The sequence below is a fragment of the Dendropsophus ebraccatus genome, chromosome 14, assembly GCF_027789765.1.
Source record: "Dendropsophus ebraccatus isolate aDenEbr1 chromosome 14, aDenEbr1.pat, whole genome shotgun sequence".
NCBI classification, from domain to species: domain Eukaryota; kingdom Metazoa; phylum Chordata; class Amphibia; order Anura; family Hylidae; genus Dendropsophus; species Dendropsophus ebraccatus.
Genome location: NC_091467.1, coordinates 67,330,853 through 67,351,896, shown reverse-complemented (window position 1 = coordinate 67,351,896; position 21,044 = coordinate 67,330,853). Strand labels below are relative to the sequence as shown.

Sequence of the window (21,044 nt, the reverse complement as noted above, 5' to 3'; positions counted from 1 at the left end):
ATATGATTGTTTAGGCAATAATTAGAGTCGCAGATACAAACCGCCACTGGCCGTATAGGTTTCTTATAGCGTTTCACAATAATCCTTACCTGAAGCTTTAATGGCTCTTAGTGCTGCCGAATGCCCCATTTCCAATGACTGGATAAAAACCTCTGTCTGTTTCCTGCCACCATCAAACGTGATCTACAGCCAAAAGAAAACCGCACATAATGCAACAGTTTTGTAGAGGTTTTTGAGTTTTAAATTCCCACCGCTTGGTCTTTTATCGTGAACTCTAGCACTCCATATGGTCAGGCAGAGTATTGCAAGTGAAACCTCAATGAAACACAAACAGGACTTCAAAATTGTATGCTAACTCAGGCTATACAGTTGTGCTCAAAAGTTTACATACCCCGGCAGAATTTTTGCTTTCTTGTCCTATTTTTCAGAGAATATGAATGATAACACAAAAACTTTTTCCCCCACTCATGGTTAGTGGTCGGGTGAAGCCATTTATTGTCAAACTACTGTGTTTTCTTTTTTTAAATTATAATTCAAACCAAAAACATCCAAATGAACCTGATGAAAGGTTTACATACCCCAGCTTTTTGCCAAGAAGAATGGGCGGCTTTACCATCTGAGAAAATAAAGAGCTTCATCCATAACTACCACAAACATCCATAATTATAATACTGTGTATTGCCCCGTCTAACATCAATGACAGCTTGAAGTTTTTTGTGGTAGTTATGGATGAGGCTCTTTATTTTCTCAGATGGTAAAGCCGCCCATTCTTCTTGGCAAAAAGCCTCCAGTTCCTGTAAATTCCTGGGCTGTCTTGCATTAACTCGTGCTTGAGATTTCCCCAGAGAGGCTCAATGATATTGAGGTCAGGAGACGGAGATAGCAACTCCAGAACCTTCACTTTGTTCTGCTGTAGCCAATGAGAGGTCGATTTGGCCTTGTGTTTTGATTGTTGTCATATTGGAACGTCCAAGTACGTCCCATGTTCAGCTTCCAGGCCGATGAGTGCTGATAACCTGCTGCATTTATCTTTTCTTTATCTTTCCTTCAAGTTTGCTGAGTCTTTGTAGCTCACACATCCCCAAAACATCAGCAATTCACCCCCGTGCTTTACAGTAGGAATGATGTTCCTTTCATCACATGTAGAGATGAGCGAACCGGGTTCAGGTTCGAGTCGATCCGAACCCGAACGATCAGCATTTGATTAGCGGTGGCTGCTGAAGTTGGATAAAGCTCTAAGGTTGTCTGGAAAACATGGATACAGCCAATGACTATATCCATGTTTTCCACATAGCCTTAGGGCTTTATCCAACTTCAGCAGCCACCGCTAATCAAATGCCGATCGTTCGGGTTTGGATCGACTGGAGCATGCTCCAGGTTCGCTCATCTCTAATCACATGCCTTGTTTACACCTCTCCAAATATAACGTTCATGGTTGTGGCCAAAAAGTTCGATTTTGGTCTCATCGCTCCAAATGAATTTGTTCCAGAAGCTTTGAGGCTTGTGTCTCTGTGCGGTTTGGCATATTGTAGGCAAAATACTTTGTGGCATTTGCGCTGTAATGGCTTTCTTCTGGCAACTCGACCATGCGGACCATTTTTCTTCAATTGCCCCCTTATTGAGCATCTTGAAACAGCCACACCGCTAGTTTCCAAAGAGTCCTGTATTTCAGATGAAGTTATTTGTGGGCTTTTCTTTGCATCCCAAACAATTTTCCTGGCAGTTGTGGCGGAAATTATTGTCAATTTGTGTCAACTTTTGTGCATGCTATCCGACCAAAATCACCAGGGTATGTGAACTTTTGATCAGGGTCATTTAGATGTTATCATGCGCAACCTGTCATTGGCTACAACAGAACAAAGTGAAGGTTCTGGAGTTGCCATCTCAGTCTCTTGATATTCTTGACCCTCTCTGGGGAAATTTTAAGCACGCAGTTTATGCAAGACAGCACAGGAATTTACAGGATCTGGAGGCTTTTTGTCAAGAACAATGGGCGGCTTTACCATCTGAGAAAATAAAGAGCCTCATCCACAACAACCACAAAAGACTTCAAGCTGTCATTGATGTTAGAGAGGGCAATACACAATATTAGGAACTGGGGTATGTAAACTTTTGATCAGGGTTATTTGGATGTTTTTGGTTGTCATTATGATTTAAAAAGAGAAAACACAGTAGTGTGACAATAAATGGCTTCACCCGACCACTAACCTGAGTGGGGGAACAGTTTTTGTGATATCATTTATATTCTCTGATAAAAGGACAATAAAACAAAAATTCTGCCGGGGTATGTAAACTTTTGGGGAAAACTGTATATACATAGTAATGCTTAGGGCTAATATAGCAAGGGCCAGCTTTGCTGATCCAAGGATTATGAAGGCAAGAGCACTGAGAGACCATTGTTTCATATAACGTGGTTACCTCAGCTTGGTACAGCTGGAGAAGTAGAGACCGGTTGGCAAAGCGACAATAATAAAGCACCATGTCAGCAAGGATCGGCATCTTCTGGGTCTCTGCTGAGCCGTTTTCAGGCGTGGTGGACTGTAGGAGAATATGGAAGAAAGATGTTTCACATCAATGGCATTGCATTTAGTACCTTGCTAATTTCTAATGGAAATTCTTTACGTATATGACCTATAACCAATACCAGTTTATCCAGTGCCAGTCAGCCATCTTACCTGAGAGAGAACAGACGTGGGAAGATCCATCAGGCCCAGGATGTTCCTCTTGTACCATGCATCCAACATCCCGATGTAGTGGGAGATGTCATTAGTGCTTTCCTCTGTTCCTGTCATGTCCTGGGGACAAAGGTTAGACATTTAGCTCAAGCCTAAACCCAATGTTCGTTATAAAAAGTTTTATTATCCAGTAAATCTAAGCGTTCGGAGATCAATATTGCCCTGGTTATTCGAACATTTGCATCAAGAGCTGCATTCACAATTCTGCTGAGGTCCTGTAATACACCACATTATGCTTACGATTTAGGTAGACGTTACCTCTGGAGTAGTCTTTACCAATGGGCTTGGAGACTTTAAGGGGGAGTCAGGGTTTGTCAGTGTTTGGTTTTGGGAAGTACTGCTCCTTCTCACTGGTACGTAGTAAAGCTGCAGCTTGAAGAACCTTGTTAGCAATGGGCATTTACTTTCCTTTAACCTAAAAGATGAAGGAAACTTTTGTTAATAGAGTTTATTTTCTTCTGATGTATTACGTAGTGTACATAACAAGAACAGTAATAATACCTTAGGTTACTGTAAGCTCGGGCTAACTTTCCAGAAATTCGATCAGACCCGAACACCACAACCCTCAGCGTGGAAGCTTTGGAGTCCTCGTTGGTGCTCAGGAAAGGTCTTCTTTTCAATGCCAGTTTTTGGTTCTGCTGGATTTCCCAGATATGGGCACCAAGAGCATGTTGGGGAAGAGACTTTGATCTTTTTGACCGTACGGGCACTCGTGTCACCTGGGGCGTACACAAACTACCTGCTCTTCTTAATGGTATGCTCTGCAAGTTGGACATAGAGCCTGTTATAGAGTGGGTGGGAGAATTACTTATATCAGTCTTCGACTTGCCCTTAGACAGATGGTTCTTGGGTCTAAACAGTTTACAGATCTTCTGAGTAAACTTCTGATTGGCCTTGTCTTCCCGGTAATCCAGCCTTTCTGGCGTCTCCTGGGAACTGTCATCGCTGTCTTCAATGTATCCACTGTCAACACAACTGGACAGGTTGGAGACAAATTGCATAGAGTGGTTGGAGATTTTGGCCATGTTGGCCTCCTCCTGGATATTACTTGGCGAGCTCCAGTACACGTATTTTCTAGAGTTAGTAGAGAATACCGAATCTCTCTGGTTACTGTCTGTTTGAATTTCCTCTTCTACCTCCTCCAGTTCTTCTTCCTCTTCCTCCTCTTCTTCACCGTTGTCATCATCTTCTTCATTGACTTCATATTCTGGAGAAAGACTGGTTGTTCTAGTGTCGTCTTCATGTAAAAGTATATTATTCAGAACATCTGCCAATATAGATAATTAATATCAGATAACATTGCAAACTAGAAAACTATCACTTGTCAGTCAGTGCCGCCTCTAGTATTGCAGTCTAAGGGCCCTTTTACACAGAAAGATTATCTGACAAATTATCTGCCAAAGATTTGAAGCCAAGGCCAGGACTGGATTTGAAAAGAGGAGAAATCTCAGGCTTTCCTGTATGACCTGATCCCTGTTTATAGTCTGTTCCTGGTTTTGGCTTCAAATCTTTGGCAGATAATCTGTCAGATAATCTTTCTGTGTTAAAGGGCCCTAAGGAAACCACCATGGAAAGTATAGGAGCAGGGACATCTGAGAGGATGCTTCTGTATACTGAGCAAGCAAAGAGTTTGGTTGGAAATATAGTGTTATGCCATGTTGTCCAGACACGTTAAGAGCTTCGATAGCATCGGTTCCCAGTGATTAAGCCTACTTAAAGTGAGCTTTATTCTCTGCTGGTTTACTTATACATTGGCCTCTGTTATACAGTAGGTCTATGAAACTTAAGTTCATAGTCATATCAAGCGGTTGTGTATATAGCGCCTTACTATAACTTATGATCCAAGCAGGTCTTAGAACTAACTGTGCAATCCAAACTTTTGACATGTGTGGGCGTCATTTCAAAAGTTTTACAAATGACACAATTTAAGTAGCAGTGACAGCCACAGCCCCTCGCTGCATGGCCAACATAGGTATATGGCAGTGCTGTTAGAAATGAATGCAACTGAAGCATACTCGAGTCTATCCAAGCCCAAGTGTTCGGCATTTCATTACCATTGGCTAAAGAAGTTGGATGCAGCCTAAGGCTACAAGGAAAACATGGCTACAGCCAAAGGCCACAGGCTCTATCCATGTTTTCCAGGACTCCCTACATTTGCATCCAACTTCTTCAGCCACCGGTAATCAAATGCCGAACGCTTGGGCTTGGATGGACTCAAGCATGCTTGAATTGGGTTCATTTCTAAATCCCCCCAGAAATGTCAGCTAGTTTGACAAAACTTCTCAGATTTGAGAGTTTGAGTATCAGTCATCACTTTTGTGGTCAGTGATGTCAAACTAGTGTCCCTCCAGCTGGTGCAAAACTACAGTTCCTATCAAGCCTGTCCAGGCATGATGGGAATTGCAATGTAGTGCAACAGCTAGAGGGCCACGAGGTTAATATCTGTGATCATGTGATTAAAAGCAAATGTACTATCAGGTACAATCTCTCTCTTTAAGTTTTGCCCATGGATAGAGCCGCACCGATGTGGGGAATCCGGTGGGCATGCGGCGCCGTTCTTTTCACGGGCACTGGCTGTGGGTAAAGCACTGAAGGCGGACTGGCCCCCAGTGGGAGGGAACACTGCCCCTCTATGATGCGGCTCCATTGATTTTAATGGGCAAAACTTACATTCGCTTTAAGGCCCCCATAATGTATGCAGTAGTTGTGTTAAATAATAGTGTCATCATAGAAAATATACATTTACTTACCAAAGTTGTCTTGATCCCAGACATATGTGTAACACTTAGGAACTGGAAGGTAGATGGGCTGGAACTGGGTCGTGGAGATCCCTGGTTAAACAAATATAAAACAATGTAAATGTAAGTATATGTGATGTTACACTGGCATATAGGGGCAGGATGTATAAGTGCTCCTAAAGTGTCACTGTCATCATAGAAAATTTTTGACACGTCATAGAGACTTGTCAAAGGTTTTGATTGGTCTGGGTCTGAGTGTTAAAACCGATTAGGAGAACGAGCCGAGAGAGGATGCGCTACAGCATATCCTCTCCCCGCTCTGTGTCACCTGATCAGTCCGGCTCTTAATGTCTATGGAGCCCGACTGATTATGCTGACACAGAGTGGGGAGCGGACGTGCTGCAGCGGCATGCTCTCCCTGCTTCTTCTGACAATTGGTACAGGTATGAACACTCAGACCTGGACTGATCAAAACTTTTGAAATGTCTCTATGACACGTCAAACATTTTCTATAATGACTGACACATTAAAGGAAACCTGACCTCAATACCTGGGGCAAAGCCTGTCGAACCCCCTGTTAGAGCCGCTACTTACTTGCTACTGCTGGTCTGGATTGGCTAGGCGAGCGGGACAGTCAGGAGCAGCTAAGTATCGGGACTATACTAGGGGGTCAGCCAGGCTGCGCCCCAGGTGTCAGGGTGACAGGTTCTCTTTAATATCATTTATTTATATGTCTTCTTGTCCCTTGTAAATGATTGTTTCCGATGTGACGAGAACCTAAGTGATCAGTTCCCCGTCTGTAAAGCCTCTGCACATGGTGTCACTCATATTACAGTACCAAGACGACTGCTTCTGCATTAGGGACTTTGCTAAATAAAACTTGTGATATCGGTGACAACGTCATGGAGATTGCCTGTGGCTGAGGAGGCTAGATGACATACTAAGAATATCCAGTTTTTTTCCTCTCTTTATGTTCCTATATACAGACCGGCAAGACTGGTAACAGTGAGCTCTTTGACTAAGGCTAGGATCACGCTAAGGGACAAGTATGAGATTACACAGGATCTGATCTCCATGCCCCCTGGGGATCTCTAAATCGGCTCCCCGGCTCGTTCCATAGATAATGAGAATGAAGTCTAAAAAACAGCTTAGGCTGGGTTCACACAGAGTTTTTGCAATCAGTTTTTTTCATCCGTTTTTTGGAGGGAAAAAAAACTGATAAAAAACGGATTACAAAAACTGATGCATTTGTGTCCACAAAAACATTGCTGACACTATTTTTTTTTTGTCTGTTAAAAAAAAACCGGATCCGTTAAACGTATGCTAAAAACGCAGTGTAAACCCAGCCTTAGCAACAACTTCTGTTTACGGGTTATGACTTGTTGCAGTTCAGGGTACAGATTATAGGCATAAAAAAGTCTATGGAGGAGGAAGATACGAGGGGCAATGGTTAGGAAAGAACAAACTTTCTAACAGAGTTTACAAATAAATCACCTGGATGGTGTTCCCTTCCACCCATACGGCTACTGTATGGCTAGGGATCAAAAGTGAGGCCTGTAAAGTTTCTACGAGGACGAAGATAACAAACTAAACCAAGCACAGCCATACTGATATATATAATTTTTATATTGAAATCATTAAAGGAGAACTCTGGTCCCACCGCAGGCACGGGGAGAGGTAAGTTTGTACTTGTAATCAATTTCCCCCATGTCACTGCCGGTTGCCGGATTTTATAAATCGTCGGACTTGTCCTTTTGAAGGGTTATCCAGCGCTGCAAAAACATGGCCACTTTTTCCTTGTCTCCTGATTGGGTGGGGTTTGGAACTCAGTTCCATTGAAGGAAATTGAGCTTAAACCCCTTGTACCTTCGGATAGCTGCTTTTAATCTAAGATCTCTCCTGGGGTCTGTTCAGCAGGTGATGCAGTTATTGTTCTAAAAAACAACTTTTAAACTTTCAGCCCGTGCCAAACTAGAATGGCCTAGAGTGACTATGCATTAGGCTGGCACACCCTCTCCGTCCCTCCTCCCCGCCCTCCTCATCATTAGGAATGCTCCAGGCAGATTGTCTCCTATTCATCACCTGTGTCAGCACGGCACATGGGCTGGATCGTTAAGGCACCTGTGCAGTGTTCACTGCAGAGGAATAGGAAATATCCTGCCAGTAGCATTCCTAGTGATGAGGAGGGTGGGGAGGAGGGACGGTGCAAAGTTAGGGCACAGATACTCTAAGCCCAGGCCATTTGACACAGGGCTGCAAGTTTAAAAGTTGTTTTTTAAGACAATAACTCCATCACCTGCCGAACGGAGCCCAGGACAGATCTTGGATTAAAAGCAGCTATCCGAAGGTACAAGCGGTTTGGGAGGGACAGATTGTGGGTACAGAGTCGCTTTAATTGCAAACCACACCTGACCTGGAGACAAGAGAGGGGGAAAAGTGTCCATGTTTTTGAAGTACTGGATAACCCCTTTAATGGTGTGTTAGTAGAGCTTCTTGCTCAGAGCCGGCTGGAACTCTGAAACCCTCACCTGTTTTGTCCCCCAGAAAACCTGTTTTTTCTCCAACCTCTTGCAGGTTGTCCTTCAGCCATTCTCTGTTTTTTGTGACGTCACTGCCATTGACTACTTGTTCCACAGTCTCTGTCAAATCAGAAAAGATTGTTTCAAGCTCCTCCACTGTCTTGGACTGAAAAGGAAAAAACAACAACTATTAAACTAGTAAATCATAATCTCCACTTCTTCCACATCTTATTAAACTTCTCTTCTTTACTCCTAACTCCCCTTGCTGACAACCAGTCATATCTTTTGATCATATTCACTTGATTTGTCTATTCTTCTGTGGAAACACCGGACTTCTCCATCCAATTTCTCAATATTTTCAATCTTGCTAAAAAAAACAACTGCCTAACCAACAATATTCTCCCTGTCCTCTCCTCTGGTTCTTCCCCTAACACCGCTACTTCAAATGACAATTGCCCTTTACTTTCCAAATCTTTACTTTCCAAAACTGCTATTACTTCTATCCAGTACTTTTTTTTATACTGGAACATATCCAAAACATATGGGTCAAATCTGCCTCTTCCTCACCACATTTATCACACTTCAAATCCTCCCGCACCCCTACTTTGTACAAAAACAGTGGTAAGTAATGCACTCTGTGCAAAATTTTAATTGAGTAAGTTTGTGCTCAGGATTCTGTAAAACTTTCCCCACACTTTTAACAATACACTCCCAGTATTTTAACAATACACTCCCACTCTCAGTAAATAATCCACACACCTTTTCCCATTTAAGTCTCTGTGCAGGCAAAACTAATTCATATCTTTCTCCCAATAATATTTTATATATCCGTGAAGGAACTCTCCTTCCTTTTGTCGAAGCCATAATTCTATTAATTCCCTCACTATAAAAAAAATTGGAAAACTTCTTTGTTACGTGATTTATTAAATGTGTGCCGTAAAGGAGAAGTCCGGTGAAAATATTAAAGTATTGTATTGCCCACCAAAAGTTATAGAAATCGCTAATATTCACTTATTACGGGAAATACTTATAAAGTGCTTTTTCCCTGCACTTACTACTGCATCAAGGCTTCACTTCCTGGATAACATGGTGATGTCACTTCCTGGATAACATGGTGATGTCACTTCCTGGATAACATGGTGATGTCACTTCCTGGATAACATGGTGATGTCACTTCCTGGATAACATGGGGATGTCACTTCCTGGATAACATGGTGATGTCATGACCCAACTCCCAGAGCTGTGTGGGCTGTGGCTGCTGGAGAGGATGATGGCAGAGGGACACAGGGCACTGTAGGGACACTGAGCATCCCTCTGCCATCATCCTCTCCAGCAGCCACAGCCCGCACAGCTCTGGGAGTCGGGTTGTGACATTACTGTGTTATCCAGGGAGTGACATCACCATGTTATCCAGGGAGAGACATCCCCATGTTATCCAGGAAGTGACATCCCCATGTTATCCAGGAAGTGACATCCCCATGTTATCCAGGAAGTGACATCCCCATGTTATCCAGGAAGTGACATCACCATGTTATCCAGGAAGTGACATCACTATGCTATCCAGGAAGTGAAGCCTTGATGCAGTGGTAAGTGCAGGGAAAAAGGGTAAATAGGGTTAAAAAACAAACAAACTAGTAAATCATGGATTTCAGCCACTTTAACGCTCATTGCATTAGTGTGGGAAGGGGGTTTCTTGGGCAGGGTGTCATGCTCCGCTCCTTTTTAGGATCCATGGGGTCTATTTGACCATTGATTCTCTTACTGTGAGGCACACAGCTTACAGTCTGCTGACCCTACGGTGTTTCTGCACTGTAGGTTTACAACAGGTGGAGCAGGATTTATTGCCACACTGTGATGGGATGTTATGCGCACTACACATAGTATTTGGAGCTGCGCAGTAGTAGTATGTGTTTGTTGGTGAGACTTTAACTTGCATTGCCAGGTGAGGTCTGGGTACGAAAAGTTTGAGAAGCCCTGCAATAGACCATGCTGGACTCAACTTGTCTTGTTTAATACAGGAATAGCCTAGAGCTCTGACAGTATTGTCCCTATGCTTGCGAGGGCAACCTCAGAGATATAGAAGGGTCTTCACAGCAGAGGGCGGTTTACTATTCTATTGTTGCGTAGTACTTAGCCTTGTAACGTAATACCTTGAGTTTCTCCTTTATGACAGTGATCTGGGGGGATGGTCCCAGGTTGGCTTGGTATAGATGCTGGATGAGGGAAATATAAGTACTTTGGGCAGTTTGCTCTGTGTTGCTCAGACGGTCGGCGACTGACAGAAACTCCTTGGGCAGCTCTCGAGGGTTCACTAATAGCACCGTCCTGGAACAAATGCAAAAACTTTTCAAATAAAAACAACACTCAGTTCCCTGCGTCTTTCTGTGATAGAGGTTAGTGTTTTTTATTTAATCATTTGAACACTAGGTGGGGCTATTCTTCATTGATCAGCAATGTCTGAATGAAGCTTAGACCCAACTGACAGACACATTTATATATACAGTTATCATGTTGTATATCATGAATGCAGCAAGAGATAATACCGATAAAAATAATCGGAATGAAATACTTTTTTATAAATGAAGATGGACAAAAAATACAACATATCAAACAAAAACTAATAGAATTTTTTTTTAAATAAACAAATAGCGCTAATTAAAAAAATAACAAATAGTAATAAAAAAGACAAAAAAAAATTAACTAATACTAATAAAGAATGAAATCTAAATTTAAAGGGGTATTTCGGAGAAAAACTGGTTTTCAATTCAACTGATGTCAGAAAGTTATACAGATTCATAAATTACTTCTATTTAAAGATCTCCAGTCTTCCAGTACTTATCATCTGCTGTATGTCCTGCAGGAAGTGGTGTATTCTTTCCAGTCTGACACAGTGCTCTCTGCTGCCACCTCTGTCCATGTCAGCAACTGCCCAGAGCAGGAGAGGTTTTCTAGTCAAATCTCTTTTTATTGATACAGTCATTTTTTCCCATATAAATATTTAACATAGTAAAGCCAAACAGAGGCCACAAAACCCATAGCGGAGGCAAGACAAAGTGAGAGGAAGGGTAGTAAGGGGTGGATAAGGCAGGTAGAGGGGGGGGGGGGGGGGAGAAGGGGATTCTCCAGTGCAGGTCCAAAAACGTGGTTTAAGAGGCGGAGGTGGAAGGGCTATAGTATTCCTGTAACAAATCTGTCCAGGGGAGCCAGAGAGAGAGAGAGGTATTTATCATGTGAAAGGGAGAGCCAGCTACAGACCTCCTCGAGCCGTCGGATATCCTCAACTTTTTCAATCCATCTAGCCACCGGAGGGGGATCAGTCGACCTCCAATAGAGGGGGATCACCATTTTCGCGGCTGCTAAAAGATGGGTGATCAGGTTATCTTTCTTAGGTTGAAATAGTTGGTGGGAGCCCACAACAGAACCAGTTCTGGGGTAATCTCAGGCGGGGGCCTGGTAGTTGAGCGATCAAGGAGAGAATTCGATCCCAAAAAGGACGTATAAGCAGAGGGGTCTCTTTGGTTGTTGGGGGAATAATATCAGCCTTTCAAGCCAGTTGATGTCTCGAAGGTTTCCCTTATCCGAGGAAAATTTATTGCAAATATGTTGTATATGTTGAGATTGGAAGTGCTTAGAAGGCAAAACACCTGAGACATCAAGTGGCTGGTGTTGTCGGGTCAGATATCTCAGACGGTGGCCGGCTAAAAGTTTCCATAATGGTGGTGAAGGGCCCATAGAGTTGGAAAAAAGAGCAGGTGATAGATGTAGGGGGGTAAGTGGAGAGGGAGCGGAGAAGGCATCGGCTCGAATACATAGGGCTTTCAATACTGATACGGTGGCTGCAAGAAGGGGGCGTAACAGGAGAGGTTTTCTATGAGGATTTGCTGCTGCTCTGGAAAGTTCCTGACATGGACAGAGGTGGCAGCAGAGAGCACTGTGTCAGACTGGAGAGAATAAACCACTTCCTGCAGAACATACAGCAGCTGATAAGTACTAGAAGACTTGAGATTTTTAAATAAAGATCTGTATATATATATTTTTTTATGATACCAGTTGATTTAAAAGGTTTTTTCACATTTATTTAATACTAATAAAAATAAAAATAGAATTGACATAAAATGTAAAAGTAAACTAGTCTTAAAGTGATGTCTTTCTTCACTTACACAATGTTGGGCAGGGAGGATTTCGTCAGGAGACCTTGTTCTGCTCTGACCAGACGCTGGTAGGAGATTCCTGTCGGAAGAAACAACATATCTGAGCGCACAATACAGAGGCGCTATATAAAGACCAATGTATTTACCAATAATATATTAGTACCTGGGACTTTTTGCTCCTCACTTATAAAACTCAGAATCTCCTGGTAAATGTCGCAATATGGAGCCGGCCAAGTGAGGAAAACATGAAACGTCTCAAAGGCTTTAGGTAGAAGGTCGTACTCTTCAGGGATCCAGGGGGCCTGCAATGTCAGTGAACAGCCTCAGCACCGGACTATATTGGTTTATATTAAAGAAGTAGTCCAGCCATTTGTAAAATCTGGCAGCTGGCAGGAGGTAATTTCATCAGGAGTAAGAACTTACCTCTCCCCGTGCCCGAGGTGAGCGACTGGACTGGCCTCGGAACCCCCACCTTAAGGAGTTGTGATGATGTCATGACCTGGAAAAGGCCTGTCCGGGCTGATGGACTGGCCGCTCAGCCAATCAGTGACTAGAGTGGAGTCCCGCCCCAGTCACTGACTGGCCGAGCAGAGTCCCGCCCCAGTCTCTGACTGGCCGAGCAGAGTCCCGACACAGTCACTGACTGGTCGAGCAGAGTCCCGACACAGTCACTGACTGGTTGAGCAGAGTTCCCACACAGTCACTGACTGGCTGAGCAGAGACCCGACAGTCACTGACTGGCTGAGCAGAGTCCCGACACAGTCACTGACTGGCTGAGCAGAGACCCGACAGTCACTGACTGGCTGAGCAGAGTCCCGACACAGTCACTGACTGGCTGAGCAGAGTCCCGACACAGTCACTGACTGGCCGAGCAGAGTCCCGACACAGTCACTGACTGGTTGAGCAGAGTTCCGACACAGTCACTGACTGGTTGAGCAGAGTTCCGACACAGTCACTGACTGGCTGAGCAGAGACCCGACAGTCACTGACTGGCTGAGCAGAGTCCCGACACAGTCACTGACTGGCTGAGCAGAGACCCGACAGTCACTGACTGGCTGAGCAGAGTCCCGACACAGTCACTGACTGGCTGAGCAGAGTCCCGACACAGTCACTGACTGGCTGAGCAGCCAGTCCATCAACTGGGTCGTAACATGTCCGTGCCGGAGATCCTGGATCCCAGTGTGTGGCCCGAGGCCGGTCCCCCCGCTCACCGCAGGCACGAGGAGAGAGAAGTTCTTACTGCAAGCTGCCAGATTTTAAAAGTGGCCGAGCTTCTCCTGTAATGTATACGTGAAATAAAATATAGGTTGCTTGATTGTAAAATGTCTCTTAGACTACTGATTGTACTTAGAGATGAGTGCGGCTGTAGCATGCTCCAAGTCCCATCGTGCAGCATTTCATTAATGGTGGCTGATGCAAACCTATAGGCCATAGGGTGTAGCCATGTTTTCCCAGACTCCCTAGGGCAGCATCCAACTTCATCAGCCACCGGTATTCAAATGCTGCACGATCACACTCTGTGCATGCTCAGGTCACGCTCATGTTTATTTGTACTCCGATTTATCACAGTGGCAGAAAAAGGTGACTCTGCAGACTGTTTTTACTTTTTTAGTTTTTTTTTTTTAATGGATTTGTTGTGAGTCAACATTTTTGCTAGAATCGATTAACTTTTCATCTTGTGACCACTAGGTGGCGGCATATGAACATCTTTTTCTATGGGCTGTGACATTAGTCCATGCTACACTACTATTACTCACCAAGAGAACTGCAAAATGAAACATGAGCGCAAGAGGTGTAAGAAGCTCGTACTCGCATTTTTCCTGGGCCTAAAACATATAAAAAAAGGCAGATTTTAGAAAGTGGTGTTATGGATGCATGAGGTAAGATGACACCCTGGAGACTGAGTGATGGGATGGCTATATGGCTCCAGATTAATCCTATACATCCTTGGGTTTGAGAACATGTAAGAGTTCATAATACAATGATACCTACTGATGTTATCCATGCCAGTAGTTAAAGGGGTACTCCAGTAAAAACATTTTTTTCCTTTTTTTAAATTTACTGATGACAGAAAGTTATATAGATTTGTAATTTACTTCTATTTAGAATTTCAAGTTTTCCCATACTTATCAGCTGCTGTATGTCCTGCAGGGAGTGGTGTATTCTTTCCAGTCTGACACAGTGCTCTCTGCTGCCACCTCTGTCCATGTCAGGAACTGTGCAGAGCAGGAGAGGTTTTCTATGGGGATTTTCTCCTGCTCTGGACAATTCCTGACATGGACAGAGATGGCAGCAGAGAGCACTGTGTCACACTGGAAAGAATACACTACTTTCTGCAGGACATACAGCAGCTGATAAGTACTAGAAGACTGAAGATTTTTAAATAGAAGTAAATTACAAATCTATATAACTTTCTGAAACCAGTTGGTATAAAAAAAATGCTGGATAACCCCTTTAAAGGGGTTATGTCAATTGTTTGAGTGGAGGCGCGCAAGACCTCCCATCAGAAGAGATAGCAGACGGGATTCAGAGCGAAATCTCCACGCCGATTCCGTAGTGTGCACGGGACTAAATCAGTATAAATAAAAAATACAACTCTGCAAAACATAGCGTGAAATAAATCGGTATAGTTTCGGAGTGATATGTAAAGCTATTATATTTATATTTCTAGAGCTGCGTGAACGTCCAATATCAATGCTTGTACGTAGAATACAATAGAGCTGTGACAGGTCTCTCCTGTTTCCGTAAAGACCTCTATTTCATTCTGACAGGGTGAAGTTTACTTTGTGACACGGCTGAAAATGACAATCCATGTAAACAACCTATAATAATAGAGTAAACAAATCCAGAGCCTGTAATGTCCCATTGTGTAGGTGGTGACCCCGGGGGATAATCCATGTCACCTGTCCTGAGTAATGACCTCTTAAAGTTTGGGAACTAGAACCTTCTTCCTGCTTGTTTGTCCTGTGGGCTCATTGTTACCAGCCAAGATGTGGACAAGAGAGTAAACTCAGGAAGCAATGGCTCTTCCCCTCCGACTTCCATTCACACAGCCGATGTTAGAGAATACATTTTCTTCATTGACAGTAGGTTCCCATCAAGCTCCGGGGAAAAGCTGCACCTGACACCGATCATACACTGACTGCTATAATAAGTATCCCATAAAGCAGGTGTTTTATGTGAGAAATATTATATTAGGTATATTCCTGTACAAAGAGGGTAGTGTTATATTAGTTATATTCTTGTATATAGGAGCAGTATTATAGTAGTTATGGTAGGGTTGAGAGTGGGTCGACCGGCACCAGCCGCAAGGAACACTATTGAACAGGATACCTCGGACTGGAGTCTAAAGCAAGCAAAAGTACCTCACCACGGAATGGCGGTGCAGAGACTAATGAAGCGGGATACAAATGTAACAGTCGAGAAACAGAATCTCGCACTCACCAAACTGGATAGATGCAGGTGGTTTATTGCAGGTACGTCAGAGCGGGTGCTGCGGGGAGAGCGGGGGTGGAAGAGCAGGTGTGTTCACAAAAGCAACAATGTTTCACGCCTACTACGGCACTTCGTCGGGCTAACCCGACGAAGTGCCGTAGTAGTCGGGCTAACCCGACGAAGTGCTGTAGTAGTCTGGCTAACCCAACGAAGTGCCGTAGTAGTCGGGCTAACCCGACGAAGTGCCGTAGTAGGGGTGAAACATATATATGGGCTTCATTTGAATCCTCTTACGTTTATGAAGATGTTCACACAAGTTGCAAGTAATCGATCTCATTCAGAAAGAGATGGTGCAGAGGAAATGAAAGCCATCATTATTTTTTTCCTTTGTATTAATTCTGAAATTGAGAATGGTGATGTCATATCATGTGACTAGTGATGTCATCCTCCTGATGTAAGCCATCTTTTGGTGCTTTTATATTCTCTTATTGTGTGAAGTTGGTGGCTCATAATGTGGTAATGGGGTTGTCAAATTTTAACCTACTTACCGTACTATATATTAGTGTAAAGCCAGCTATATTTGATGGTAAGCACTCTTACCACTCTTAGAGACAGTTCATACGGAGTCAAACTGGCGGAGTTCCGCCACGGAATTCTGCCAGCTTCCGTGTTAAACTGGCAGTCTATGCGAGGGCTTGCACGCCTCCTCTCTCAGCTCAGAAGAATTGGCATGTCAATTCTTCTGCGCGGAGACAGGAGGAGTGAGCCCTCTTATAGACTGCCAGTATGACACGGAGGCTGGCGGAATTCTGCCAGTTTTACTCCATTTGAACTGGCCCTTTGAACTCTGGAATTAAGGGCGCTTTATAAATAAATAATAATAATAATAATTAGGGATGGTCCGAACCGAGTTCGGTTCGGGTTCTCGTACAAACCTGAACCCTCGGTAATGACTCCCGCTGTTTGCAAGCTCCGTGGAGCGGGCGGATCCAGCGGGAGGACCTCCTGGAAAACTGGGATACAGCCATAGGCTGTATCCCAGTTTTCAGGGCGTTACTCCCGCTGGATCCACCCGCTCCACGGAGCGGGCAGACAGCGGGAATCTGATGCCAAGCGTTCGGGTTCATACGAACCCGAACCTCGGCAGGTTCGGACCATCCCTAATAATAATAATAATAATAATAATAATAATAATAATAATAATAATAATAATAATAATAATAATAATAATAATAATAATATAATAAAAAAGTAATAAGCAGGGGAGCTGGTCGGTGCAGACATGAACAACTCATTGCATCTTTTTGGAAACATTGATAAGTCTGAGCTGTAGACTTCATAGTAAAAGTTATAGATCTGTCCTCACCTCTCTTGTCCTGTCCAGGATTTTCTCTGCCAGTATTATGTGGTTTGCAGGCTCACGATTCACCAGCTCCTCTAAACTCCAGTAGTTCAGGCAGAGCCCAGCTGCAACATAACAATACGGTGGGTGAAATGGGTCAAACCTCTTAGCTTGTAATGTAGTGTGTGGTACTGCTTCCTTCATTTATACCAGGGATAGGGGAACCCTTAACCCTCCAGCTGCTACAAAACTACAATTCCCATCATGCCTTGACAGCAAATGCTTCAGTGCAGGAATTCATTGCGGTCTCCTCACTGTGGATGTGAGTTTAGTGGTATAAAAACTACAGTCACACATTTTGGTGTGAATCTACAGAGTTTTTGCGGCAAAACACACTATTGCAAACCTTGTCTACCCCATAGAATCCAATGTTAAAAATCTCCAAGAAATCTCAGATGTATATGGCCCATATAGACACAAACTTTACCAAGAAGCACTACAGAGAAAGGTTACAAATAAGTATCTCAGGTGAATTGGGGCTGACCTGCATTTCTTTATACTGCCCATCTACTAGTGTGGCGCTGTTTCTCTCTCTTTCTAGTAGTACAGGGATCTTTCTAGTCATCTTTTTCTACCTAGGCCTGATACTGGGGTTTATAATATGCTTGGGTTCTGATACTGGGGTCTGTAATATGCTGGGGGTCTGATACTGGGATCTGTAATATGCTGGGAGCCTGATGATGGGCTGTGTAATATGTCCCTCTATATCATCTTCACTGTAAGGTCCATACAATGAGAACAATACAGGGGGAAAAAAAAACACTAGTGACCAGCAATAAGCCACACCCTGTATAAACTACACCAACAATAATTGACATCCCTTAAACTGCACCCCATACAAACCACACCCACAATAAGTGACATCCCTCAAACCACACCCACAATAAGTGGCAGCCCTCAAATCACCCCCACAATTAGCCACACCCCATACAAACCACACCACAATAAGCCACACCCCTCATTGTCAAAGCTGAAGGGTCCCTGGAAAATTTTTTTCAAATGTTGTCAACTATGCATGTCATGGGACGTTGATCCAGGGATTTTTTCTAGCATATTGGGGTCCGGAAGGATTTTTCTCCCTGTGATGGGGCAATTGGCATCTGCCTCATGAGGGTTTTTACCTTCTTCAGGATCAACACTATAGGGTTAGACTGTAGGGTGAACTTGATGGACTCTTGTCTTTTTTAAACTCTATAACTATGTAACTATAACACAAAACACAGAAGGTTCTGGTATTAGCAGGTACAAGGATCTTACCTGTCCACGAGGGGGAGGAGGAGGAGGAGGAGGGAGAGCCGGGTGTCCTGCTGAGCCCATGCAGACACCTCTCCAGAGCATGCTGAATCCTGTCCTCTGTGCAGGATGTGTTCTGCATCTTAAGGCATGTCCTGGGAAAGTAGTCAATGAGAGATTGTAATTCTAGAGAGCTAGTAATGTAGTACAAACTGCACCACATACTAACCGATTACTAAGGGAACCAGGCGAAGCTTTCACTCTGGAAAAACAGCCGTCTCTGCACACATTGTAAAAAAAAAATATATATATATATATATATATCATGTTTAGATTGTTAGACACCATCACTGCTACTTGATTGCTTATTTATATGAGTATCGCCGCTGAATGTGGACTAATACTTTCCTTGGGATCAATGGTTGGTCCTCACTACAATTCTGGTGCTGTGCAAAGTCCAAGCATAAAAGAAATTAGATGAGAGCACTCAGCATATGGCCTGATCTTCTTTATTTCTTTACGTGCATGTTAAAAAGCGGAGGACATCCTGGGCAACATAGTAGACGTCAAGCACTTATGAAGCAGGGTGGTAACAGCTGTTTTGCGTGCATGCGCGCTTCTACAGGCTCCGGGTGTCTGTAGAATTGCGGATGCGCGTGAAACAGCTGTTACCACCCTGCTTTGTAAGTGCTTGATGTCTACTATGTTGCCCAGGATGTCCTCCGCTTTTTAACATGCACGTAAAAAAGATCACGCCATATGGTGAGTGCCCTCATCTAATTTCTTTTATGCTTGTGCTTGGACTAATATATCTATAATATTTATTTTTACAATATGTGTACAGACATTTTCCCATAGACTTTAATGTAGCACGTTTGTTAGATTCAATATCTGGCCGTGTTTTATATCTAATTTACTGTCATATTATAATTTTATTGTACCTCAGAGCAGCACCTGCTACACAAGGAGTATGAAATAGTAATAGATATAATTATACAAGACAAATAGTACATAGAAACCTGCAGATGGTGGCACATTAGGCAGAGGAGGGTGGAGACATTGCTAGTAACTGATGAGTATGAATGGGACACTGCCCTGCGGTGTAAGATAGAAGGCGCTCGGCCTACAACTTCCTACTTTCTTATCTACTTAGGCAAAACAAACAAGTTATTCTGTGTAGAACTTAGGTGGAAAGGGGAACAAACACTGGAGTAAGACGACCAAAGTTAAATTTGGGTGGCCTTTAAAGAGGTAGTTTTCTTCTATTCAAAAATCTCCAACCCTCCAGTACTTATCAGCTGCTGTATGCCCTGCAGGAAATGGTGTATTCTTTCCCATGTGAAGAGCAGGGGGGATTTTCTAATGCTCTGGACAGTTCCTGACATAGACAGAGGTGGCAACAGAGAGCACTGTGTCAGACTGGAAAGAATACACCACTTCCTGCAGGACATACAGCAGCTAATAAGTACTGGAAGAATTGAGATATTTTAATAGAAGTAAATTACAAATCTATTTCTGGCACCAGTTGATTTAAAGAGTTTTTTTGTGAACTACTCCTTTAAGGCTGGGTTCACACACATTATATTTCAGTCAGTATTGTGGTCCTCATATTGTAAGCTCAACCAGGAGTGGATTAAAAACACAGAAAGGATCTGTCCACACAATGTTGAAATTGAGTGGATGGCCGCCATATAAAAGTAAATAACGGCCATTATTTCAATACAACGGCCGTTGTTTTAAAATAATAGCAAATATTTGCCATTAAATGGCGGCCATCCACTCAATTTCAACATTGTGTGAACAGATCCTTTCTGTGTTTTTAATCCACTCCTGGTTTTGGTTGCAATATGAGGACCACAATACTGACTGAAATATACTGTGTGTGAACCCAGCCTAAGATTACAGAGGAATTTATCAACGTTTTCACCAGAAACCACTGTAACAGTGTTGCATATTTATGTGCAGAACACAGGAAAAGACTTTTTATCATAAATAAGCAATTGCTGCACAAATTTGCATCCATTTTCTTCTTGCCAAAACCTACATAAACAACATTAATCCCTTCACCCCCATATATGTGATGTGCTTATTCCCCGTGCTCTCTGCTGCCACCTCTGTCCGTGTCAGGAACTTCAGAGCAGGAAAGGTTTTCTATGGGGATTTGCTACTTCTCTGGACAGTTCTGGACATGGACAGAGGTGGCAGCAGAGAGCACTGTGTCAGACTGGAGAGAATACACCACCTTCTGCAGAACATACAGCAGCTGATAAGTATAGGAAGAGTTGTTATTTTTAAATAGAAGTAAATTACAAATCTATAAATGATCTAATAACTAATCTAAATCTATAATCTATATATCTGAAACCAGTTGCTTTAAAAGAAAAAGATTTTCGCTGGAGTACCCTTTTTAAAGTTGCCATACATATTAGAGACATTGATTTCCCGACCACCTCTTGGGCATCGGGGTCTCCCGACATTACGCCATACACGATGGTTTATTAGAATGGGAAATATACCGATGCCAGAGGGATCTGATTATTCTTTGTCCGATAACCATAATGGCCGTGTATTTTTCAGACGGGACGCACGGATTATTTATAAGTATATAAAGTGTTAGCTTGATCACTTTTCCTTCCTGCATTCGCCTAATAGCAATAGGAAATTAAGTCTTCCTTTCCACTGTATTAGGCTTCCCTTTCCCGTGCTTCATACAATAAGCCAGCTCGCCCTGACGGCGGGTCAAGTGGTTTTATAATCCGTGTGTGAACGGACCCATTCATAGTGACCCCAGAATGACAGGGTTCCCGAGCGTGGGCATCAGGCCAGGTCTG

General features: G+C 43.2%; 1 protein-coding gene across 3 annotated transcripts in view; it reads right to left on the bottom strand.

The window, feature by feature from the left end:
- PIK3R5 (phosphoinositide-3-kinase regulatory subunit 5) overlaps nucleotides 1-21,044 on the bottom strand; it is a 63,363-nt gene that overhangs the window by 8,081 nt on the left and 34,238 nt on the right. For 2 of the 3 annotated variants that reach the window (XM_069953453.1, XM_069953454.1), the window contains exons 2-14: nucleotides 18,238-18,368; nucleotides 16,945-17,045; nucleotides 13,901-13,969; nucleotides 12,307-12,445; nucleotides 12,153-12,222; nucleotides 10,143-10,317; nucleotides 8,002-8,158; nucleotides 5,486-5,566; nucleotides 3,237-4,002; nucleotides 2,994-3,150; nucleotides 2,676-2,795; nucleotides 2,419-2,538; nucleotides 90-183 (exon numbers count right to left, since the gene is read on the bottom strand). In XM_069953453.1, the coding sequence (XP_069809554.1) occupies nucleotides 90-183; nucleotides 2,419-2,538; nucleotides 2,676-2,795; nucleotides 2,994-3,150; nucleotides 3,237-4,002; nucleotides 5,486-5,566; nucleotides 8,002-8,158; nucleotides 10,143-10,317; nucleotides 12,153-12,222; nucleotides 12,307-12,445; nucleotides 13,901-13,969; nucleotides 16,945-17,045; nucleotides 18,238-18,355 (2,167 nt within the window). In that variant the 5' untranslated portion in view covers nucleotides 18,356-18,368. Of the gene's footprint in view, nucleotides 1-89; nucleotides 184-2,418; nucleotides 2,539-2,675; nucleotides 2,796-2,993; nucleotides 3,151-3,236; nucleotides 4,003-5,485; nucleotides 5,567-8,001; nucleotides 8,159-10,142; nucleotides 10,318-12,152; nucleotides 12,223-12,306; nucleotides 12,446-13,900; nucleotides 13,970-15,587; nucleotides 15,633-16,944; nucleotides 17,046-18,237; nucleotides 18,369-21,044 lie in introns of those variants that run through there. The other variant, XM_069953455.1, reaches the window with a different exon arrangement.